This window comes from Telopea speciosissima, chromosome 10, assembly GCF_018873765.1.
Source record: "Telopea speciosissima isolate NSW1024214 ecotype Mountain lineage chromosome 10, Tspe_v1, whole genome shotgun sequence".
NCBI lineage: Eukaryota > Viridiplantae > Streptophyta > Magnoliopsida > Proteales > Proteaceae > Telopea > Telopea speciosissima.
The window spans coordinates 5,164,425-5,190,165 of NC_057925.1; the positions used below are offsets into that span (position 1 = coordinate 5,164,425).

The following is a 25,741-nucleotide window of genomic DNA, read 5'->3' on the forward strand; positions in this document are numbered from 1 at the left end:
GTTTTCCCTACTTTATGATGTTGTGTGTTCAAACAGGAACAATCAAGGATGTAAAGAAATATACAGGATGACAGTATTGCACCAGACACGCACCAGACACCGTTAGTGTGAACTTTTGTAATTTTACTTTGTTTTATTCTGTTTATCATTTTTCTTTCCCTGAGCTAGTGAAAAAATAACAATTTAACTGAAATTTAAATATGTCTATGGACTAAGGCTACAATGAGCAAAGGTCTTCAACACTCAGGATTACACTTCTCTCCATATTCACATATTTCTTTGCACACAGCTTTCATCATTTCTCCGCGCAAAAAGGCACTCCCGTAACAAAATGAATAAGGAAACTACCACATCCCTCCACTTCTTTTGCTTCACCGTCCATCACGCTCTCATCCCCGCCCCCCTCCCAAAAAAAAAAGCAGCTCTCTCTCTCTCTCTCCTCAACACAACCTCCTTCAGAAAGACCACCAAATCAAACCCAGTATAAATCTTAAAACAACTGATTTTGATGATGCAAGGATCAAGATAATTGTTATCTGAATTTGGCTTCTTACCATGGAAGTGACATTCTGAACGTAATCAGGGCAGCCAGCCAGGAAAACACTGACAAATTAAGCAGGGGCGGGAGCAGGTGCAGAACTCCCTTCTGACTTGTTAGGTCCTGTACGAATATAGGTGAGACTCCGGGTAGCAGATGGAACATTGTTGTTGGAGGGTGTGACTCCATGCTGGACACTTGCACTGCCCTCCCCAGCTGTTGTGGTTTGGGAATCTCTCTTCCACTGCAAGCTCCGGGCACCAGGTTTGATTGGAGGGCGAACCCTGAATGCACCCGGGATGCCCCTTGTAAAAGGAACTCTTGCAAGCCTAGCAGCAAAAGGAGATGCTCGGGGCATGCGAGGCCGAGTCATCACAGAAGCAGTTTCTTGATTGGCAGAACCTCTCTTGACAACCTGCAGGAAGCACAGAAAGAAAGTAATTTGCTCAGCACACAAAAAGAAGTGAAAATAAAAAATGAATAGGGTTGCCCCTTCACACTAATGCAACCTTGTACAAAGTGCAAGTGCAGCATGAATTCATGCAATGCAGTAACTTAAATGTGAACACACAGATGCACCCCCACATAAGGAAAGCCCATTACTAATTAAGGTTGCTAGCATTCAACAAGACAAACTTCCAAGCAACCGTGACACATATCTTAACAAGTATGATTAGCAGACAAATGGGTAAATTGAACCACTTCAATTGATTCTTTGATTTTTAATGATCATTCGAATAAATCCCATCAATCTTCATTCTAGATTTATTTGAAGTATGCTATGTTGGACCCACTGATTCCATCATATACATATGGTCTATGGCATGGTGGTTATTGAGTGAGGTTGGGGGTTTGTCCCAACGTGATATAGTTGGTTTATATCTTTAGTTTCCCTTTTGTCTTCCTAGTTAGTCTAGTATTGAAGTTAGAGTTGAAGTTAGATTAGGATACTAGGATTTCTATTCCTATTGTTGTTATACTTCTGTTCGATTTTTAAATATAAATTAGGGGGCTGGCGGTAGATCATTCTTATCCGTCGCATAGTTCTCCCATTCTCTCTTCTCTCATCTTCTTCAGATTCTGGTTGATAATTTAAATTTTTGTTACAATTCTTAAATCCAGCAACCAGCTGGGTGGTCAGAATACACAACTTGTAATTTCTGGACATCCACAACCATTATTCAATCTATTCTTAACAAAAGAATATTACATCTAAAACACAGTGTAGATGTGGAATGGATCAACAGTCCAACTGGTCTAGCAACTGTTTTGATTTGATAAACAGTAATAAAACTGGTATTAAACAGATTTGGATAACTGCTCCGGACTAAGTGATCTATAATTGACCCAACCTGACTATTAGGACCCTCATCCCAAAGACCCTTAAAAACTTGCTAAAGAAAAAGGAAATTCATCATCAACAATTAACACAACCATTCTAAAATTAATTCTAATGAATCAAAACTACTTCTACCACTTATAGTCCTCATAGTTTTTTAGTATACCTTCAAAATGCGTGACATAAAAGAGGTGCCGTTCAGAGACATGGCATTCTCAGCTGCTTCTTTGCGCATAAACTCCACATAAGCCGACCTGCTCAGTAGACAATTTTAGCTACTATGTAAACAAAACAATCTGTAAGTAAAAATATATTAGAAACAGTTTGTGTAGAAACCCACCCTAATGGTTGCCCAGTTGCTGCATCAGTCACAATAACAACTTTTAGAACTTCCCCAAACTTATTGAAATGCCGGGAAAGGGCGTCCTTGGTGGCTGCAAAATGAACCTACAAAAACCAATGATAGTGCAGAAGAACATCAGAAAACAAGAAGATGCCCCCCCTATGCTGGTGAACTGATGTTGTAGTCAAGATTTATTACATTGCTAACGAAGATGGTCCGAAATTCAGCATCTTCCGAAGGACGACCTGTAGTATATGAACCTGCAAAACAGCAGGAATAACCGTTACCTAACCAGTAACAAGAAGAATTTCCATAACCAAACTACGGAGAATATCATGTGATCAGGATTTTGTAATGAAAAACAATAAATAGCATGATCATAGGATGCACAGATGTTATGTTGATTATATAGCAGAGATGCATGCTTTGAAGAGCTCCAGAAACAACGGAATATATTCTTACCAGGGGTGGTAGACAGAGTCTTCAGAGACTCTCTCTGAGTATGTGTAATGGATGATTCCTGTCAATGATTGGGACATAAGCACCACATCAGCTATCCAGTACAAAAAAGAGTAAGCACAAAACTAAAGAGGAAATGAAGCTACAATAAAAGTCCAAGTAGAAAAGGAATTAAGGACTCCTATTACACAATTCTGGTTTCCAGTACAATGTCAAATGATAATCAGGTGACTAAACTCCATATGGATGTGTAACTTACATGTTCATTACCAGCCACAATGTTGTTGTTATTCTCCTTTGAGACCTGAGCACCAGGTTTACCTGCAACCACCTCACTCTCCTGAACAGCTTTACGGTTCTCAATTTCTGCAATCTCCCTTGGTGCCTGGTAATGTGGTGGTTTCCATGTGTTCACATTCACAGAGATATTCACAATCTTACGAGATGTGTTTGTGACTGTATTAGGAGGAACCTGATCTTGCATCCATTTTTTTCTTGCAACCTCATCCTTGTTCTTGGCTACACTGTACTGCACTGTCAGTGAATCCCTCTCCTTCCCACTAGATGCACCGGTCTGAGAAGCATCTCTGGCCCCCCGATCCACAACATTGATATCTTCATACCCATCATTATCAGATGCAGAATCAGAAGCCAAGTCTGTATTCCTGTCCAATATTGCCGTATTCCCGTTGAGTTTTTTATTGTATTCATGTCTTTGAACATAATCTGTGTTAGTCAGGCCTCGAGTCTGATCCAAATCTGTTTCCATTGTGTTTGTTGGCCCAAAATCAGTCAATTGGTCGGTCACCCGTGAAACGTCCATACTATGACCCAAACGGTCAAACACATTCCCTGAACATCTAACCTTAACTACATCTTCAGCAGCTTCTGCTGCAGCTTTGATTGCAGTTGTCATTGCATTTGGCACCCTTGCAACAGATTTTATCCTCTGAGGTTGCTCATCTGTCGATGAATCTACTGTTGACGTAGAAACCACAGACCGAAGACGCTTCGAATATGCCTCTGTTCTTAAATTTGATGGCCATAAAGTACCGACCGCTTCCCTTACAGCAAATTGAAGCAGCCGACGAGGAGCATTAATAGATGGATGGGAAGTTACCTCTCTCTGTCAGAAGTGTAGTAGAAGATTAGGAATATTAAGAAGTAACGCCATGGCACATGGTCACTACTTTCACTTTTACCCACAAGTAGAATAAGCCAAGTGGCTACAGAATAAAACATTGTTGTTGCCCACATCAAGGTATCACCAAAAACGGAAGAATTTTCCCTTCTAAAATTGATAGTTTCACCTGGTAAGTTTACTGAATCAAATAAGATTACAATGGGCAATGTGTATGGTAACAACTAAATAACTAACAATGTTTATTAAATTACATTCTTCTCATGGTACAATAAATGTATGTCCAATCATAAGAGATCTCCTTACCAAACATCACCCAACTGGATGATCTTAAACATAAAATGGGTGGACTTGTCTGGATCATCTAGAACAATCCAAACAGAATTCCACTCATCAGTTCATAGGGACCACCAGGGGTGGCTAATTCTGACACCATAAAAATCTAGAAGGGGCACTTTAATTGAACAACTAGCATAGGAGCCATCTAGCACATGAATATGTTAGAAATAAGAAAAATTATAGTGCTAAACAAAATGATGTTCAACCAAAATTCGATAGATATAAATGGCATAAATCACAAATTACTTTTATACTGGTGATCTTCCCAAACTGAACAAATTACAAACTAAGCAGTGCATTGTTTTCTTCAAGGGGGCGAGAGGGTGAGCAGTAATGTAAAGAAGTTACTCATTAATCAGAGACGTTGATGCTATTCCTCCTAGTTCTAACAACTTGTGCAAAAAATTGGAGCTAAGGCAACTAATGTATCAGATGAGTCATTAGCAAAAAGAGCAGAGCTGCATTGCAGGTTTTCCCTTAAGCAGTTTTGTGTATGCCATTATACCCGAAGTTATTTTTCATCCTAGAACCTCCATCTTGGACTTGTACCCATCTGCTCAGTAAATATCGATCCTCTTCTTGTAGAAAAAAAAAGTGCCCCAGTGCACAAGGCTTCCACTACTGCAGGGTATGGGAGGGGCAAATGTGCACAGCCTTACCCTCGCTTCACGGAGTGGCTGTTTCAATGTTTCGAACCCGCAACCTGATGGTTGCAATAGCGCAACTTAACTGTTGTGCCAACTTGAACCCATATGCTCAGTAAATATTGATTTTCTTTTCAAAAGGAAAAAACAAAATGATTATTATTGGATATAAAATATCAGTCAGCATATATCTTTCAAAACGTATTGTATTTTAGTCCATTTCAAGTATGTGATTCTTGTTTCAATTCATGTCCACTTAGGTATTTAATTCATAACCCACTTACCCAGATAACTTGCCCTTGTACTGAGCAATTTTTTCACCTCAAAATCCAAAGTCTAGGAGCATAATCAAGAGAAGTTTATGCTCCTTCCTGTAAGATAAATCAAAGTTCCTCTCCTAATGGATGAAGTCCATTCCTATGATTTGGAATTCTTTAATAACAGTCACATTCATGACTTCCCAAGGAGTGACTTAAACAACATCCGGGAGCACTGCTCTAGTCATGAAGGGCTGAATAAATCACTGTACATAAGTTTTACTTTAGGCCGTGGGAAAGGAGAAGTTTTGGGGCCCACATGTAATGGGGTTAAAGAACATGAAAGAGAAGGAAAGGAAACAATGGTAAACAATGGAATTTCATAATTGTTTATTCCAATGTGTAAAAAGTTTTGGGCCCCACATGTAATAAAATCATTCCCCTCCCTTCCCCACAAAATTCTACCCAAAATGGTGCGACTTTGGAAAAGAGTGGGGTGGCATAAATGGCTTGCGACAAAAGCAAACAAGTTTCTTCAATTCATGCATATGGTTGTCTAGTTAGTTTCCTACCCCAAACAATCAAGCACCTGCCTTTTTTGGATTTTATAGAAAACCCTACAATTATCCCACCCCACTATTTTCCGTCAAACGGACAGGGCCTTACTGTGTATGGGATCTCCGACTTGAAGCGAAAGAAGGTTGATTTTTTTTTCCTTTTCTTTTATGTTAAAACACTCCAGCCAGGATTATTGGGTCTCGAGAGAGCGATTTTCATTTGTTTTGTATTTCTAACAGGCGCAGGACTACAAAGAATCTACCAAAAAGAGTCTTGAGTCCGCTATTGTTTTGTAATTACATTTGACTTTTGGTGTCTTTATCTCCACAAGAATTGAAAAGGTGTGCTATTCCACCTTTGCTGCCGTTCATGGGCTCTGTGTCCATTTTCTTTCTTTATCGCTGATTGGAATCTGCGAATTCTAATTTTATCGTTTTTGTTAACTTCATTAAAAAAAATCTAAAAAATGCGGCTCTTATAATCCTGCTTGCAAGAGTCTATCAGAGAATGTTCCTGGGTCTTTTGAGTCCAATCTTGTATAGTAATAGAACTCTGAATTTTGGAATTTTGATCTCCACATGAATTGAAGAAAGTACATTTTTGTTTCCTGGTCACTGTCCATTAGTCCACCGATTGGTTGGTGCCTTTGTCCATCTCTTCTGTGGTTCATGTGGTCTCTCTCCATTTTTTTTTTTTTATTGCTCCTTGGGATTATGAAATAGTCTAATTCCACAATCAGCAACCTCTCTTTTACTTTATATTTATCAGTTAAATGTAACATCTAATCATCCATCTACCCAACCAAAGACACCTCTGCTATCAAATCTGATCCATGATAATGTAGTCCTAGATTGGTAGGAGACCAACTAGGAGCCAGTAAACCAGGATCCGCTATGAACAGTAATCAGGTAGGCCAAAAATAGGGTTTTTGGTACAATAAGGGTTAGGGACTTGGGGTTTAATGGGACCTAGGGTTTGATGGTATGGTAGGGTTAGGTCAAGTAGAGGTAGGGGAGTCTATCAGTGAAGGTCCTGAGATGTTTTGATGGATGGAAGTGTAAACTTGAATAGGCAGCAAGTTAGGGTTAGGGTTTCGGGTTTTGGAAAAGAGGAAAAGATGGATTTCTAGGGTTTGGCGGGACAGAAGTTAACCAAACTTGAATGGTTTTTCTTAGGAGGGTATGAGAGATAATCGGTCAGATTTGTAGATTGTTCTGATGGTTGGTTTGGGCTGGCAGAAATTAGGGTTTTGGGTTTTGATTTGAGAAGGTAGGATATTAGGGTTTTAATGGGACATGGTGGTTGGGCTTAGGATCGAGTGTTCCCTAATGGTAGGGGAATATGTGATCAGAATTTGGGGTTTCGTGGATGGGTGGAAAGGTCTGGTTTGGTTATTGATGTTGTAAAAGTGAAAATTAAAAAGTGGAATTGTAAGGGTTGGGATGTGAGAGGATTAGAAGAAGAATAATGGGGATGGAGAATGTTTCAAACTCACTGGAGTTGCAGAATTATCCTGGCAGCAGCTTGTTTGAAGATGAAACTTGAATAAAAATTGAATATTTAACTAGAACTTGAAAGATATCTTCAAAGGAACCACCTGGGCTTCACACCGCAAGGTGTCGATTGGATCAAACACCAATCCCACCAACAAACCACCCAGGAATCCCACCGCAAGGTGTCAATCGGATCAAACACCGATCCCACCAGCCTTGATCAAACACAAGACAAAAAACTTCAAAGGAGAAGAAGAGCAGCAAAAGCTTTTCATTAATATCAAAATTCGTGTACAATGTTTGCCCCCTTACAACCTTATATAAAAGACTAAAAAATAGACTCCTACACTAAAAAGGAAAGGCCTAACCCAATCCTTGACTATTAGGTAATTTAAACTGAAATAGACTCAAAACAGAGTCCTAATCCAGACCCACTAAACACTTAAAAGAAAGCTACTAAAATCACTTAAATTGAACCATTGGTTGAACCGGTTCAATTTATGAACAAACACACCAAAATAAATCTAAGTATGGAACTAAAACAACTAATCCCGTATGCAACATAATTACCCATATTTTAGGCCCATAAAGTGGCCAATTACATAGAAAACCCATAGAATCAAAAGCCCAACATGTATATAACCAGACCCTAGACTTATTCTAAGCAAACAAGCCCTATTTGGTGATGAATCTGCATCATAAAATCCAACAAGATGCATGAAGAACTTCATCCCACACCTATCTACATTCTTTTGCTTCTCTATCAAATCTAATCTCTAATATGGGGTAAAACCAACCAATCCTATTCCGACCCCTCAGTAGTTAGTCTATCCTTCAATATCAATTAGTCCCTCTAATTTCCTAACATTTAATCTTTATTTTGAATCAAAGGATCATGATCTTCATTAACTTCGCATCCTAAATCCTTTCAAACATCAACCCCTCAATGGTATTTCCCTAGCACTCTCCAGATCCTTCTCACCCAGATTTTTTCTTTTATTTTTTAAATATCAGATGTCTATACTGCATGAGAACCAAACAAATGGAAGGGAAAAGGAAATGGAGGGAAGAATATCTTCCTACTTGAATTAAATAAAATAACAAGGAAATTTGTAACTTTCCTAAAGAGGGAATTCCACTCGTACAATAATATGGCATACTTCTTTCTTTCTTTCCCTCCCCCCTTTCAATACTCAATTATTCTGACCAAATCACCCAAGAGCTCACTAGATACAAGTTAAAATATATATATATATATATATCTTCTTGTAATGGAAACTTTAGAAGTTAAAAAGAAACAAAAATAACACCTAAAACTATTTAAAAATAAAATAAGTAATAAAACCAAAAATCAAGACATTTTCAGGGGAGAACTCCAAACCCTTTCAAATATCACCAAGAACTTGGGCATAAAGTTACTTAGAACCCATTCACCAGGAAGAAATTCAACTTCTACTTTCCAAGATTTGAAAGAAAAGTAATGGCAACAGCAATGGCCTATTCCATGAGGAACAAGGGATATAACCAATGTTTACTAAAAAAAAGTAATAAAATTATAACCTTAGTTTGATGTCCCTCTTCTTGTCGACTCCGTTTTGCATTGACCAAAGGCCTGGGAGAACGAGATCGCTTCACACGACCAGATTTCTGATGAATTTTCTCCTCTGGATGGATACTTTCAACCTCAGAGCTTCGAAGAGGAGGAGGTTCATCAACCTCTCTTACCAGTCCTTTCCATTCCTTATTCCGTCGGCTTCTAGATTCCTTAGTATCTTTTTCTCTTTCAGGTTCAGAATCCAACGGCTGAGGATTATTGCTTGTGAAATCTTCCCCAAATATTGGTTTCACTTCGGCAACTTCTTCTTGATTATGTACCGAAGGTTGAACATACAAATGTAAATTTGAAGAGAGATGGTCCCAGAGCCTGAAAAGAGAGCACTGAAGGTGATGACAAACTTATAGAGTAAGGAGTTCTATGACATGAATGGCGTGAAGTCAAATTACCATGACACAAAAGAATCAGTGTCATCCCCCAAAAATACATTCAGCTCATTCCTTGCCTCATCCTTGCGCTTGCCATTCCTCAGTAAGACAATGACATATTCCTGCAAATTCAAATTGAGAAATTGGAAAAATAATAATGCCAATTGTTCCATTATGTTTCTTACATAATAAGCTTCTCAATCTTATTATGAACATATATAACAGACTATTTCAGCAATCAATTGCTGAGTACCAAAGCATGGCTATTCACCAGCATAGAAGTTACTGAACCATCCCAGCAACTTGAGCGAACTTGCCTATTTTAGGACCTCATATTATGGTTTCTAACCCATGCAAGTAGGGTACAAATCAATAGAACATGCAATGAAGATGAACTGTATTCAGGTTGGAGAGTTAAGTAAATGACCGGATTGGGGTTGCAACTTCCAGCTAGATATAATAATACAGGATATACTTGAATTCACAGATAGGAGTTACAATCTTTACTCAATCACATTGAAATCAACATGCACTCTAGTACCATGGAAAATTTGTCATAACTTGCACTTGGTAGTGTACAATATGATAAAATTCATGGAAAGATTAAAACGAGAACAAGATTCCAGCATAAAAACAATAAGTTGAACATACTTGAGAAGATTGTACAGTTAAAATTTCATACAATTTAAGCGAACACAAGCCTTGACATTAAAACACACTATAACCAAGGAATTTTGAAATCACCATCTCCACGAACTCCTTTCGGCAAGAGTACAACAGCAAGAAACCAATAAAAACATAGACCATGTGGCCGCCTCATGTAATTCCATCCACAATACCTCTTTGATGCAGTTACAAGGCTGGACCGGCCTGACCGAGGAAGAACCAAGTCCAAACCTGGTTATGATCTATCAGGGATGTTTAGGGTATAGGTTTCTTTATTGGGAATATTTTGTAATTTGAATCTTACTGTTTTAAAAGATTCAAAAAAAGGCGTACCCAGTGCACAAGGCTCCCACCACTGCGGGGATTGGAAAGAGGGTGGACCTCGGCACAATGCTAAGGTTGCTCCATTGCGACCGAGTGGTCATGGGTTCAAGTCGGGAAACAGCCTCTCTGCAAAGTGGGGTAGTGGTCATGGGTTCGAGTCAGGAAACAGCCTCTCTGCGAAGTGGGGGGTTAAGACTCTGTACATCATGACCCTCCCCAGCATGGTTTGAGGAATCGGTATCGGATCGGCCGATTCATATCAGATCCGTGGAGACCAATGCTGATATCTGACTGATCCCGTATTGGTGATCGGTACAGCAGGGGTAAAAATTTAAAAAAATAAAGTTTTTGAAGAAAACAGGACCGATACCGCTTACTAAAACCCTTCTCCCAAATCCCGCAGTGGTGGGAGCCTCGTGGACTGGGTACGCCCTTTTTAAACTTTTTTTATATAGGATAAAGCTATCTCCAGGATGTATCCTTGTTTGATTGGTAGTCTATCTCTTAGAGAATCTACATATACAAGAACATGTAAGAATCAGGCAGATTGTTTGATTAAATAAAATTTCTTTGAGTTCATATGCTGTTAAACGCCATACACAACTGTTCTCTCTTCCCTACGTAGCTCCAGAACTGATCCTTCTTCAGGTCAGATCTTCTTTTCTTTATTTTTTCTGTTGTGCTTACATTCTCATCTGTCTTCTTATACTTCCTCCTCTATTCTTCATCTCCCTATTTTCTTGTTTCAGTTTGTTATTCTCTGTTTCTGGGCGACACTAACAATACGACAGAATTCAATCAATCTCCCTGGGATCTTTTCCTTTTTGTCACAAATCTTGAAAGTTATACCTTTACACTGGGGAGAGTCATCCTGTAGAACTTGGGACTGAAGTCTTGTTTCAGTTGAGAGCTCCAACCAGAGTTTCAGATCAGGTTCTTGAACCTCCGCCCAGATTTGCTTCAACCATTTGTTATTTATTGAAATCTGTTGTTGGTTGCTCTTGAGAGGGATGGGAATTAGGAATCTCTTAAAATTTCAAGGTAAAGGAGTTAACCTGAGATAGATCTATCACTCGAAAGCAACCTTGCTCACCAATGACTGCTGAACTATCGAGAGGTTGAAGAAGAAGAGAAGTTCTTATTTACAAATAGGACAAGGATTTGTGTTAATTACACAATACCCCTCCTTCTTGCATGGTTTGTTTATGCTTGCCCCCCTCTTCTCTGAATTCCAGATATACCCTTCCTCTTTAACTTTAATTACTTCTATGTCCCCAATTCTACTTTCTTACCCAAAGGGGGATCTAACTGTTCTAAATGTTTATAACATTGCCACTGTTCGATGTAATAGAGCTTTTCATTAATTTGGTGGGCCCAAAGCGACGTACAACAGCGTTTTGGAACCTTAGGTTGCATCAATTGGTAACAGAGCCAAATTCTTGCAATCTTCTAACCATGATAGGACCTTCTCACATCACCAACCCTGAGCTTCCCAAGCTGTACAAGGAATTACAATTAAACGGAGTGAAAACTTGATGAGCTCATGGCAAAGATGTTGACTGAGCAGGAACAAACTCACAAGACCTTCGCCGAGAATATTTCCTTCGTGAGGAGATTTAACTGATGAGATGATGCAGGGCCATCTACATCGGTTCCCCAAATTTCGAATATTTCGGATATTTTGGCCAGGCCGAGACAAGATACAATGTCGAATGAAGAAATGCAATATTTCGGAAATCTCAGTTATCTCGTTTCGGAAATTCAGGCTAAAAAATGCACCGTTTCGTCGAAATTTTGGTCATTTCAGCATTTTACACCCCGAAATGGCCAAGCAAAACTCATAGAAAAAATACAGTATTTCGGCGAAATTTCGGTCTGGCAGAAATGGCCTTCCAAGACGAGATTTAATACTATGGCTATAATCAAGCCTTATCAGGAACTTGGGCCCGTTACACATGGGAAGCTATAAAGCAGATATTGAATGAGAAATTTGTTCCTCACAGATTGATGTATTGTACACTTTAACATTTGTAATGTTTATTAGTACGGCGCCGCCTACCAACCTAGAGTCCAAAGTGAAACTCCTATTTGGATTTTGTTTTTGCAAAATCTGATAGTGTCATTGTGTTTAAATGCCTAAAATAGGCTGAGTACCAAGTTTCAACCCCAAAATAGGTCTAAAACCCAGTGAAACCAGCCATCGAGTTGGAAAGAAAAATACCCCAACTCATCAAGATCTCACCGAGATCTCGACCCAACTCGCTATTTGGCCAGCTCGAAACCTGTACTCGAGACGAGTTCTTGAACTATGCTTGGTACATGCCATAAATCTCTAAGGACTCGGTCATAAGCTTTTTCTAAGTTAATAAGACCATATGGACATCCTTTTTATTCTCTCTAAATCATTCCATGAGTCTCCTAAGTAGGTGGATAGCTTTTGTTGTGGATCTTCTTGGCATAAAACCAAATTGGTTCTCTGAGATATTGGTTTCTTTTCTCAGGTGTGTTTCAATAACCCTCTCCCATAATTTCATGGTATGACTCATTAATTTTATGCCTCTATAGTTATTGCAACTATGGATATCACCTTTATTTTTATAACTCGGGACCACAATGCTTCTCCTCCATTCATCTGGCATTTTCTTAGAGCTCATAATCTTATTAAACAACTTGGTTAGACAAGATAAGCCACAGATTCCTAAGTTCTTCTACACTTCTATTAGGATCCCATCTTAGCCTGGAGCCTTGGCTAGTTTCACTTTTCGTAGGGCTTCTTTACTTCAAAAACCCTAATTTTATGTATATACCTACAACAGGCGGTGTCTTGATTCATAATGCCTTCTTCTAGACCACTATAACTCAGAATGTCTTCATTAAGTAGGCTGTAGAAATAACCTTTCCATCTCTCCTAGATGCCCTCACCCCTTACTAGGACTCTTCATCATCCTCACTTTTAATACATCTAACATGGTCGAAATCTCTACACATCCTTTCCCTCATTCTAGCTATCTTAGAGATAGCTTTTTCCCCTTCCTTTGTGCTTAGATTGTTATAAAGATCTTCATATTTCTTCACCCTTGTTTTCCCCCACAATCTTCTTAGCTTCATTTCTGGCAGATTATTATTTTTTTAGATCTTTTCATCCTTAGTCCTTTGCCACAATCCTCTATTCTTTATCTCCCTCCTTTCTTGTTTCGGTAAGTTACTCTCTGTTTCTGGCAACACTAACCATCAGAATTTTATACATTCATCCATTCCATTGCTGCCCATAACCCTGGCGGATAAGTTTATTTCATTAAGCAACCAACTTCTATTTTGATACCTACTAGACGAATAAGCCTCACCATTTAAAGTGGGACAAAAATCATTCTCCCCCAAAAAGGCACTCTAGGTGATACCCTGTAAAACCTTGCTTCAAGGTCAAAAAATTTTAAGTATGTTTGACCAATTTGCTTTGATTTCTAAACTTCACCCCTCAAATGATCAAATCCGAGTGTTATCCTCAAGTATAACAACTTTTTTTCTTTTGATTTTCCAAGACTCAACATAAGAGAGTTTGAGTCAACAAGTCCTTGCCATTACTTCTAGATTAGGTGGTATAGGATCAACCTTTTTACATTAGAATTGTTCCTCCGCTGTATCTTGCTCAATCCCACACCATCATTTTCTAGTAAAATGGAAACCATTTCCTGATCAAGTTCCATAGAGCATTTCCATACTGAATTATGCAAGTTGAAATCGAAAAGAAATACGCAGTAGTGGGAGACATGTTTGATGCAGATACATCACCAAAAGAGGCTTATTTTAATGGGAATAAGTCTATGGTTGGGTTATATACATGTTGGGCCTTTGATCCCATGGGTTTCCAATGTAATATGTCACTTTTATGAACCTAAAGTATGGGTAACAGGGCTGCATACGGGATTAGCTGTTTTAATTCCTTCCTTAGTTTTATTTATGTAATCAGTGGTCATGTGATCACTTAAATGATCATGTGACTTGGTTAAGTGGTCATGTGCATAGTTGTCAAGGCAGCAGAGGGGTGCCTAAGTGCTTAGGCGTCCGCCTAGGCAGTACCTAGGCACCCAAGTGTTCTTTTTTATTTCCCATCTTTTCTAATATTATTTTGTATACTACAATATGTACCTTATATCATCAAAATCAACATTAAGCCACATCAAGTCATAAAAATCAATATTAAGCAACATCAAGTCATCAAAAATCAATATTAAGTCACATTAAGTAATCAAAAATCAATATTAAGCCACAAAGTCGTACAAAATCAACATAGAACTAGAAGACAGCAAAACTGAAGAAGCAAGCTATTGGCAGTTTGAAACAATAAAAACATACATTTGGTTTATATTGTTCTTAGAAAATATGATCTTATCAATAAGTAATTAAACTGCTCTCGATTTAGAGAAATGCTTTTGTTCTAAGAAGTTTAGTCAATCAAATGATTTTATTTTTACATAAGACTTTTTGTATTAGGTAGAACACAAAACCAGCTTTCCAACAAATCTAAGATTGTTTAAATCTGATTTATATTGGAGGAGTTATGTTCCAGTCAAAACTTATTTGGTGTGCGTGAATGCTGTTGAAATCGCTCTGAATGAAAATATTTTTTTAAATATCAAAACAAATGAATATTTTACCACACTTTGGGTTTTAAGCAATGTTTTACTATATTAAGATTTATGGAATTTTTAGATTTGAGAAAAAAAACTCTAACACGCCAAAAATCCAATTTTTGTTCTGAACTGGGAGGTTGACTTTTTATCCTTTTGGAATTTGATTTTTTAACTATTTTTATTGGATTCAAATAGGGGGTGTTTGCTTATTTATAAATAATATCTTAAGTAAATTAAATGATATGTGGCATAAATAAGTGAGAGACCCTGGTCTGATACCAATTAAACCAGTGCAAGGCGGCCCCTAGAGATCTGCCTGGACGCCTTGACAACTTATGGTCATGTGACTATTTAATTGTTATGTAAGTTGGGCTGGATTAGGACTCTAAGTCCAGCCATGTTTTGAGTCTATTTCCTTCAGTATTTCAATTTCCTAGTCAGCTTAGGTAACCTAATAGGTTAAGGATTGGGTTAGGCTTTTCCTTTTTAGTGTAGGAGTTTATGTTTGAGTCTTTTATATAAGGTTGTAAGGGGGGCAACCATTGTACACGAATTTTGATTAATGAAAAGCTTTTTGCTACTCTTCTTCTCCATTGAAGATATTTGTCTTGTGTTGGATCAAGGCTAGTGGGATTGGTGTTTGATCCAATCGACACCTTGCGGTGTGAAGCCCAGGTGGTTCGTTCAAGCTCTCTTTGTTCTCCATTGCTACTACATCAAGTTCTAGTTCAAGTTCTAGTTCAAGTTCTGGTTTTTCCTTCAAAGAACTTCAATCAAACAAGCTGCTGCCCAAGTACTTCTTCAACAACAATAAGTTTGAATCATCCCTTACCCTAGCCAAAACATCCAAACCCTAGAATCCTCTCCATCTTTTAAGCCTTTTCCACAGTCCCCTCACTGCCCAGAACAAACCAGTAATTGAAACAACCCCACAATTGGATTGAACTCTCCTCTCACCCTATAGGAAACTCGATCCAAGTTGCAGACCCATCTGACCACTCAAATCCTAAATACCCACATGATTCCCTTATCAAAACCTAAACCTAACCCAACCAAACTTGCTGCCAATTTTGTTTAGCAACCCTAGGCTTGTTCAAACTTAACGAGAACTTCACAGGAAGACTCCCCTACATCAACTTACCCTAACCCTTCCATCAAACCCTAAACCCCACTAAACTTTAACCCTAATTTGACCAAAATCACCTATTTTGAGCTAACCGAACTACTTGTTTAGATCAGATCCTGGTTATTGGTTCCTAGTTTGAGCAATTCAAATCTAGGACTACATTAGTGTGTTTTATTAACATGGTCAAACCACCAATGCGAGGAAGTTCCTTTTTCCAACTTGTCGATCTCTTTAAGTATTTTGCAATATATTGGATCCCAAAAGCCTAAGGTCCTAGATTCCCCTTATGGAGGAAAACATGCGTAATGTAAAGACAACACTTTCTCAAGAAACTTAGGACGCTTGCAAGTGTTTCAAATTACCCTTTAAAGATATTGATTCCCCCTGAGTCATCCTCTATAATACCTCTTCTCATGAAGTCCCCCATAGTGAATAATGTACGTCTCCCTAGCCTCGCAAAGAACCATTTTTCTCATCAACAAACAACAACAATATTACAACAACAAACTCAGCCTTATCCCAACTTAATGGTGTAGGCTACATGGATCCAATCAAACAAAGTAGGTAAAAATTGAGAAGTGAAAGAGAAGAATGAGAAATGAGATGAGAAGTGTGACCAAAGGAAAATAAAAGAAAAGTGAAAGAGGAAAGCGGCACAGCCCAGCAAGTCAAGACAATCTCAACTAAATAGGGTCTGCTACATGGATCCTTGCCCTTCAATAGACTCTATCCAAGGTTATACATAGAACGAGACCTAGACTATGCATGTCCTTTCTCACTTCTTCTCCTGTGGTCATTTTCAGCCTTCCCCTAGCTCTTTTAGCTCCTTCAATTGGAACCATATCACTCCTCCTTACTAGGGCGTCTCTAGACCTCCGTTTAACATGACCAAACCACTTCAGACGACTTTCTCGGAGATTGTCAATGATCAAAACAACTCCGAATTCAGATCTGATGCGATCATTACTTACTTTATCCTTCCTTGTTTTTCCACACATCCATCTTAACATCCTCATCTCTACGACTCTACCACACAAAGCTTCTCAATATGACACTTCTTAACTGCCTAACATTCTACCCCATACATCATAGTCGGTCGAACAACAATCCTATAGAACTTTCCTTTAAGCTTTAAAGGAATACGTCGATCACACAGCACTCCGGACGCACTTCTCCACTTCAACCATTCCACTTTAATTCTCTGTGAGACATCATCTTCTATGTCACCTTTATTTCTGATTGACCCCAAATATCTAAAATAGTCACTTTGCGGTATCTCTCGTTCCTCAATTCGCACCATGTTAGTATCCATCATAGTGTGACTAAAATTACATATCAAATACTCCGTCTTCGTTCTACTAATCTTAAAACCTCTTGTTTCGAGGGTTGATCTCCATAGCTCTAACTTAGCGTTAATCCCTACTTTGTCTCATCCACCAAAACGATATCATCGGCGAAGAGCATACACCACGAGACCTTGTCTTGAATGCTCTTGGTTAGGTCGTCCATGATAAGCACAAAAAGATAAGGGCTTAAGGTTGATCCCTGATGTAGCTCAAACATAATTCGAAATTCCTTAACCTGACCTCCCACAGATCTCACACTAGTCACCACGTCCTCATACATATCTTTCATTATATCCACATATTTACTTAATACCCCTCTCTTCACTAGAACCTGTACGATTAAATCTCTAGGGACTCGGTCATAGGCTTTTCCCAGGTCAATAAAGACCATGTGGAGATACTTCTTGCTATCTCTATATCTTTCCATAAGCCTCCTCAATAAGTAGATAGCTTCAGTCGTGGATCTACCTGGCATAAAGCCAAATTGGTTCACCGAGGTATGGGTCTCTCTTCCCAAACGAGCTTTAATAACCTTCTCCCCAAGTTTCATAGTGTGACTCATAAGCTTAATGCTTCTATAGTTATTGTAGCTTTGGATATCACCTTTGTTCTTATAGATCGGGACTACAAACTAGATAATGCGAAACCACAATTTGGTCACTCCTAAAGCCTCTAGCTAGTCTCTCTCTTCTACTTCCTGAAAGATACTCGTGAAAATGTTAACCAACAATGTGAAAATGACAAGCGACAAGGGATAACATAGCCACATGCTCCTCTTCAACCCAAGGAAGTCTTTTGGGGAATCCTTAATGAGAGTATAATGTTCATCAACCAGAGGCACTCTTCAACCTACATCAATCTCGTGGAAAATGAGAATTTTTTCTTCAATGACATAATCTCTAAAATTAAAACCTGCATTTTCATAGGCCTTCTCAATCAATCTACAAGCAATGCCATCTCCACCAAAAGGCTGATTAGACTCACATTCTATATTTTGGCAATAAGGATCTCATCTAAAATGTGATTGTTCCTTACATGGTCAAGGGAACTATCACCACATTTATTCCATGCAACTTACAACTCTCAAATGTGATGTTTTTCTTCTAACCATTAGAACAGAAGCATAAGACTAGAGCAGACTCCAGACAAAAACGAATCAGTGTATAATGATAGTAGAAGCCATCAGATATTTCATTCCATTAGGGAACATATGTCAAAAGGAGCAGGAGGTAAATATAAAAGAAAGTGAATGTAAAATCAGAATGAGTAAATACTTGAACTTCCATAGACCCTTTGATAACCCAAATAGTTAAGTTTCTAAATATTTTCAAGGAACTCAAAATCTAATTAGTAATGCATCCAGAAGTCCAAAAGCAATAAAATTTTCAGTCATATTGTCACGTACTGGTCCAGAGTGCAATAATTTTTAAGTTCAAGCGTTAAAGATTCTAGTTTTACCAAAAAGAAAAAGTGTTAAAAGATTCTATCTTCCTAAAAGGCCGCACATTTTTTTTTAATTACTGCAAAGTCACTAGTTAAGCAGATCAAAACATGGCCGGCTGATTCAAAGCCTGCTTACATGTCCAAAACAGTTATAGGAGCATCCTTTAATTCCCTTAACTGTTTTCTTGAAGCAGTTCGTGATATCTCCATTGGGTGGGAAGACAAACTTCAAATCTGAGAAAGAAAACTCGAGCTAATTTACTGCTAGCATGTCAGACACGTGATCCAGCAGTCATCTACGTTTCCTGTGCGATACATGGATGCATAGTAACTCAAACAATACTGATTACTGAAAAATCCGGTGAATCCCTGTGAATGGTGAAACCACAGCAACAACTTCAATTGGAAGAAATATCAACATGATAAACTAAAACCTCTCTAAACCAAAAAATTTAAACTTTCCATGACATACATCCCACAAAACACTCATTGCAACAAAGAAACAGTCCATACAACTGAAGCTGGCCATATATAAGATAGATGCATAGAAAAGATCGATAGATACATAAAGAGAAAGAGAGAGAGATGCGAACACGTACCACCAGAATGTCGTCAGTGTAATCTCCCATGAATTCCTTCAGCTTATCCATCACTCTCTCACGCAGCCTAGCCGCTCCGTCGCCGCTCAAATTAACCCTAAATGTCCGATCGTCTACTCGATCGGGACCTTCCATCTCCTAATTTCTGCTATATGATAACTAAAGATACCGGAGCTCCACGGGTGAGTTAAAAAGATACCCTAGTTTGCCTCTTCGAAGGAGATTCGCAGACAACTGAGCTCCAGAGTCCAAACCTTGTGATTCTAAAACTTCCTAATCGATGTGATGATATGTGCGAACAAGTTACTTCGATGAATCCGCAACAAAACTGGATAAAAAAGATATAATGAAGAAATCCAAGAATATATAAAGAGAATTTTTCCGATCAACAGATTATTTCCGGCGACAAGTTCCTCTACAAAGCAGAGAACCCCAAGCGTCTTTTGCCGGGGGAAGTTCCTCCCAAAACCACCACCGAGCCCTGTGAGTGGTTACTATATCTATGCGTAAATCATCATTTACTCTTTACCAAAATAAAAAATTTGGTTTTTTTACAAATGCCCCCTTAAAAATACTCATTTGTCCAAATGCCCCCTTACAACTTTTCTAATTATAAATTTTCATTTACTTTCAAAACATTGTAGTATTTTGGTCCAATCCGTTAGAATGGAAGGTTTTGTGCAGACGGCTGGACTTTTTTTTTACCATTATTCCCTTGATATGGTAGAATGACCGAATTACCCTCATTAACATTCAACCCTGCAATTCATCTTCTAAACCCAATCGATCTACCCTGCAGACCATCTCCTTCTTCATCATCATCAGCCTCAACTGAACCTCACGGAATCTGCAATTCCTCCCTCAACAATTTCTGCAACTTATCTATTTCTCATACTTTCCCTTTCGATTGCCAAAATATAAAGAACAGAAAGAGGAGATCGGATACCGTGAGGAGAAATAGAGCAAACCCATCTCTCCATTCTTCAAAAGTTCATCTGGATGTATCAATTCATTTCCCAATAAAGCACCCATCATGTCAATCATTGAAATGGCTTCAACCACCAAGCTTTCTTATATGAGGTTGAGAAACGAAGATGGGCGAGTTGATGATGAACATGAAAATCAGGAGGAAGAAAAAGTACAGGCGGAGAGATTGAATTGGAGGCTAAGGAGATGGTCCAGGATCAGAAAGGTGAGTGGTAAGAAGAGGAGGAAGAGATAGCTAGGGTTTGAAAGATGAGTTGCAGGGATTTAATGGAGAGATGGGTTCGGCTGGGTTGGGATTTTAGAAAACAAAAATATAGAATGAATTTGTGCAATACCCGAATTAATTCGTTCCATTACAAAGATTTTCATAATAAAATTCACCCCATCCCAAAAAAAAATTTGTAATGCTGATTGAATTACATCCATTTTTCTTCATTTTCCTTCAAAATTATTCCCAAATTCGAATTTGCTAAGTTATGGATGTGTGTTTCTGCCTAATCAGAAAATCTGGGAAAAACCTTCAGACCCAGTTTAGGAAGATTTCAAAACAGAAAAACTAATGGAAGGTGAAGAGTGGTAGAAGAAAGGAAAGAGCTGTATTCATGTTTTGAATCCCTTTTCAGTGGCCGGAAGAGGCAGCGGCGATTCGAAATTGAGATCTGCAGGAGGAGATGATGAGCAGTATAGTTGCAGAACAATTGCTGAGCTTAGTAATGGAAGTTAACTTTAAGAACAATTGTTGAGTTAAAATTGATTAGTTGTGTAATCGTTTAGGTTTAGGGTTTCAGTTTCAAATCAAAACATTTGGAGAAGATGAGGGTAATTTGGTAATTTTACTCTTTAATTTTGGTTGATTTTTTTCACAAGGGCATTTTGGTTATTAGATTCCCTAAAATTTGCCTCTAACGTTATACTACAATGTTTTGAACATAAAAGAAAATTTATAATTAAAAAAATTATAAGGGGTATTTGGAAAAATAGACATTTTCAGGGGGACATTTATAAAAAACCCAAAAGAATTTGTAAAATTGTACCGTAACTTTTTCCTTCTCCATAATGCCCTTTCGTTATAATGCTCCAATTGTTTATTTATTTTAGGGAAGATTTCACGGACACCCCCTATAAGTATATCGTATATTATCGACAACCAAACCTATCACAAAATATCATGCACACCCCTTACTTTATGCGTTTATTTTGACTTAATCCACTCCGTTAGGTCTGTACAGTTAAGTCGTTGTAAACTCTTTTATAATGGTAAAATTACCCTTACCACAGGATGAACTTCTTAGTATACCCTTGAGGGTTAAGTCCCAAATACAAACCATTCTCTCTTCAGCGTTTTCGTTGGGCTGAAGGCAGAAGAAGCAAGAACAGATAACTTCTCCACCTGCAATCAACGCCATTATTGACCTATTTCCATGTTCTGAAGGCGGAAGAAGGAAGAACATCCACACCGGTACGTTTTCCCCCATCAATTTGTCCCATTTGTTTCATCTGCATCCAAAAATTTTAATCTCTAGGGTTTTGAATAGGTATGAAATCCTAGACATAATCGACGAAGTCCATAAGACATTCAAGCTTCACTCTGTCCTATTCACTTCGTCCACAGATTCACTTGTCAACTGCAGAAAAAAGGCAAAATACAAAGAACAAACAGCTCAGACTTCTCCATTAATTCATTCTTATATCGTTAGTTACCAAATAATTCAAGCTTTCATGGTTACAATCTGCAATACCCATTTGGGGTGTTCTGAGTTTCTTCAATTCCAAGTCTTCAGAGAGAGAGGGTGAGAGATGGGAAATCCAAATTCGCATTCACCTTCTCCTTCAATCCACCATTCTAGCCACCCACATCCCTTGGAATTACAAGTCTCTAATCCTAAACAAGCAACCACGAAGGTTGTGACTGTTTCATGTGCAGGTTGCCAGTTTAATGCTTCTGATACGTTCTATGTTTGCAATCCTTGTAATTACATCCTTCATATCGTATGTTCCAACATGGCTCAGTACATAAATCATCCAGTTGACCCAAATCACACACTCACTCTTCTTCCTGTTCTACATACCCAAATGGGATTTTTCAATTGTGATGCTTGTGGTAGATTAGGGAATGGCTTCTCTTACCATTATCAAACCTGCAACATAGATATACATGCTTTCCATGCTCTTATGCCATTGTTCATTAATCACCAATCGCACCCAAGGGGTGTGGTTGCCCAAAATGGTTGACGATGAGTCGCCGCATGTAATGGTCGCCAGAGATGGAATTGCCGCAGGTAATGGTCGCTGGAGCTGGCGCAAGTGATGGTCGCCCCAAATGGACTTGCAACAGTTCTCCAATGGTAAGAAGATGCTCCAACGGTAAGAGTAGGGAAGAAGAGGGAAGAAGATGAGATGAGATTTTTTATTTAAATAACTAAGGGGGTTAAAATGGACATTTCAACTTTGGGTGCTAACTTTGCTTAACGTCAGGGGGAATGTTGATATTTTGTGATATGTTTGGGTGTTGGTAATTTACAATGTATTTATAGGGGGTGTCCGTGAAATTTTTCATTTATTTTATGGCCAAATGTTCTATGTACCAGGGCACAGGCTTCACCCAAACACATGGAGGGTGGGCGAAATGACCGCCCCACCCCCTGAATGGCAAAAATACCCAACCCATGTGTATGGGCGCAGTCTGTCCTGTTCCACAAAGAACATCAACACTTATTTTATTTATCTAATTCTATTTATTTGGTTTCAAATGCAAGAAAAATAAATAAACTCATTATATCATGCAATCATCAAGAAAAATAAAACACAGAGAAAATTGGAAAAAAGACCCATCCGGCTCATCTCTGAGCAACCCCGCCCAATAAGTGCCCAATGAGCATCCACAGGTGGGTTGGTTGGGCTTATGCCAGCCTCACACAAACCCCTTTTTATGTGATATGGACAAATGAATCATTTACTTTGACAATTGGATGGTCAAGGAGTTTCAGGGGATAAACCTCGTGTCAAATTTTAATCCTAATTAATTGTTCTTTCGCAATCTCAATCCCAAGATCCTAATGTCTTTGAAGGGTTGGGGATAATATCAAGAATATCCTTGCTGCAACACCAAACTTCCTTGATATGGATTCCTGCAGTGAAAGAGTGATTGAGTCCCTTGGCTATACTAGTCAACTCTAACTCCAAAAAATCGTTAGTGTTTAGGTTACCTACACCCATCAAAGTTAATGTCCTTTCCACAAAACGGTATACATCCAATTTAATCTGTTCAAGGATGAATTACTAGTCCCTACGCAAACCAGAATAGGATGGTGTAAAACAGATAATGAATCAAACAAGATAAAGACTACTACACATGTTATGACCACCGGAAAGTTGGGAAATTGCCATAATATTCTTAGAACCAATTGTGATCAAGCAACAAACCATGACCACCTTAAAGGTGCCAAAATAACAGGTTATGATAAAAATCGAGAAAAACCAGTTCAGGGTGATCTTGTTAAATTGTCTATGAGAGAGAAAAGAGATGCAAAGTTATTCCAGAGAGAGATATTCCGTTCTCAATCCCAAAGGGATTGCCACCCAAACATGCTTAGACCAATTATATGAAATGAAGAGATGCCAAATAGATCAACACAATTCCCACATCATACACAATGGCGTTCGATTTGGGACCATTTAGAAATTTGTATACATGATTGTATAACTTGCTTCAAATCATTCCAAATACGGTTGTTGAACTTTAGTTTACTTTGCAACCAAAATCTTGAATCCAAAAAGTAAAATAAAGATTACATATGGAATTTATAATTACCATATATGGTACGAATTTTAAGAGGTTTACATAATCTCTATTACAAAAGCTCCATTTAAAATTTTAAAAAGAAAATGTCACTTGGGTTTTGCTGGCTATGGGGTTCGAACCCATGCGCACTTATGTGCAGAAGATCTTAAGTCTTCCCCCTTAACCTCTCGGGCAAACCAGCTGGAGTGTCCTTGTTTCTTTTCCTTTTAATTGTACTCAAATGGAGACATAGTGAATAAATAAATGCATTTGTTAATGTAAAATGTCAGTAATTCACATATGCATTGACAACTATTTTTCTGGTCTTCAAAATAATATCATGTTGGGATTGAATGTAGAAACATACTCCAAGTAGATTAAACATGAGTAAAATGTTGTTGAAAATCTGGTTTTGATTTATTCGATTTGTCAAAGGAAATGAATTTCATTTGTCTGAATCAACAATGCTTGAAAAACAAAAAAAAAAAAAACCATAGATGATTCTTCCTACGTCTTCATGAAATAATGAATCGCTTCATGTTATTGTGGAAATTTGAAAGTTTTAGAACAGAAATATTTCTGATTTGGTGAATAAGGCGTAAGAGGTATAGGAAGAAAATTCATTTTAATTAAAATTCTTAACGAAAACATCCCCAATTTGTTATAATCCTTTGGGTGTATTTATTTATTGGGAAGTATTGTCTATCTCTCTCCTCCTCAAAACATGGGACGAAGATGTCTTTTTATTTTGGGGAGGAGAGAGATAGACCCATGGGAGTGCTGGCATTGGCTACTCTCCAGGGATAAGAGTTATTTTTTCCTTTATTTATTTTAATGTTTCATAATATCCATTCCCCCTTTTATTATTTTCTTGATTGATTTTTAATTTTTGAATAATTCTGCTATTTGTTTATGACAATTATAATTTTTTTTTTCAATGCACATTTTTCTTTTCTTTTTTCCCATTTTCTTCTCTTTTCTTTTCTAATACTTTTGGAATGAGGAAAGCCATATAGCATTTTAACTAGAAAATGAAAAAATTCAATGCACGTTTTTCTTTTATTTTTTCCCATTTTCTTCTCTTTTCTCTTCTAATACCTTTGGGAGGAGGAAAGCCATATAGCATTTTAACTAGAAAATGGTAAAAGTGACATTATGAAACTTAAATGGGGCAATATAGTTAAGCCGGGCAACACAGTGACTCTGGCGTGGCAATGGGGGCTATTGCCTACCGACTCATGAAAGCGTTATTTTAAAATTTAAGGAAGGGAAAAAGAATTTTGTCTGGGAGTGTGGCCTACGCCAGCACTCCCATGAGTGTATCTCTCTCCTTCCCACATGAAAAAGACACCTCTACCGTCTTGTTTTGAGGAGGAGAGAGATAGACACGTGGGAGTGTTGGTGTAGGCCACACTCCCGAACAGAAAACTACTTCCCTTTAAATAATTAGGAGAGGAGAGGTTTTTGTTGGTAAGAATAGGAGAGGAGAGTTCTGATTAAAAAAAATGAAAATTACTTGTACGCCCCATGTACTATAGCCCAATTGCTTGATTACCCCAACTTTTCAAACTATTACTTGAACACTCCCTGCATTTTTTATGATTTCTTACAAGTGGCCTCTGTCAGTTAGTCAGTCACCGTTTAGTTAGAAAATTCCTAAATGTCTAAACTAGCTACCTTTTAAGGGTAGTGGAATGACCCCTTTACCCTTCTTCTTCTTCTTCCAGTTGGGTTGGTGATTTTA

At 38.1% G+C, this 25,741-nt stretch overlaps 1 protein-coding gene and 1 non-coding gene across 3 annotated transcripts; both read right to left on the reverse strand.

Moving 5' to 3' along the window:
* Positions 1-475: 475 nt before the first annotated feature.
* On the reverse strand, positions 476-19,724 carry LOC122642684. 2 transcript variants are annotated; one of them, XM_043836236.1, is made up of 10 exons: positions 19,230-19,724; positions 9,116-9,216; positions 8,672-9,035; positions 3,152-3,805; positions 2,939-3,064; positions 2,683-2,740; positions 2,419-2,480; positions 2,218-2,324; positions 2,044-2,131; positions 476-953 (listed from the first exon to the last, which is right to left on the reverse strand). In XM_043836236.1, the coding sequence occupies exons 1-10, from the start codon at positions 19,362-19,364 to the stop codon at positions 612-614; spliced, it is 2,037 nt and encodes a 678-aa protein (XP_043692171.1). In that variant the 5' UTR covers positions 19,365-19,724; the 3' UTR covers positions 476-611. The 2 variants fall into 2 exon arrangements, with proteins under 2 accessions (XP_043692171.1, XP_043692170.1); XM_043836235.1 differs by having other exon boundaries at positions 2,939-3,805; positions 19,230-19,723.
* Positions 19,725-24,116: 4,392 nt separating this feature from the next.
* Positions 24,117-24,199, reverse strand: TRNAL-UAA. The gene has a single exon. It is a non-coding gene; the product is annotated as a tRNA-Leu (tRNA).
* Between the last annotated feature and the right edge of the window lie 1,542 nt (positions 24,200-25,741).

Bases quoted from the DNA above. Each gene is read 5' to 3' on its own strand.
- LOC122642684 (XM_043836235.1), bottom strand. From the start codon at position 19,364: ATGGAAGGTCCCGATCGAGTAGACGATCGGACATTTAGGGTTAATTTG. The intron at 2,741-2,938 runs GTAAGTTACACA...AATCATTGACAG, and splicing joins TTGTGGCTGGTAATGAACAT to GAATCATCCATTACACATAC. The intron at 2,481-2,682 runs GTAAGAATATAT...GCTGTTTTGCAG, and splicing joins GACTCTGTCTACCACCCCTG to GTTCATATACTACAGGTCGT.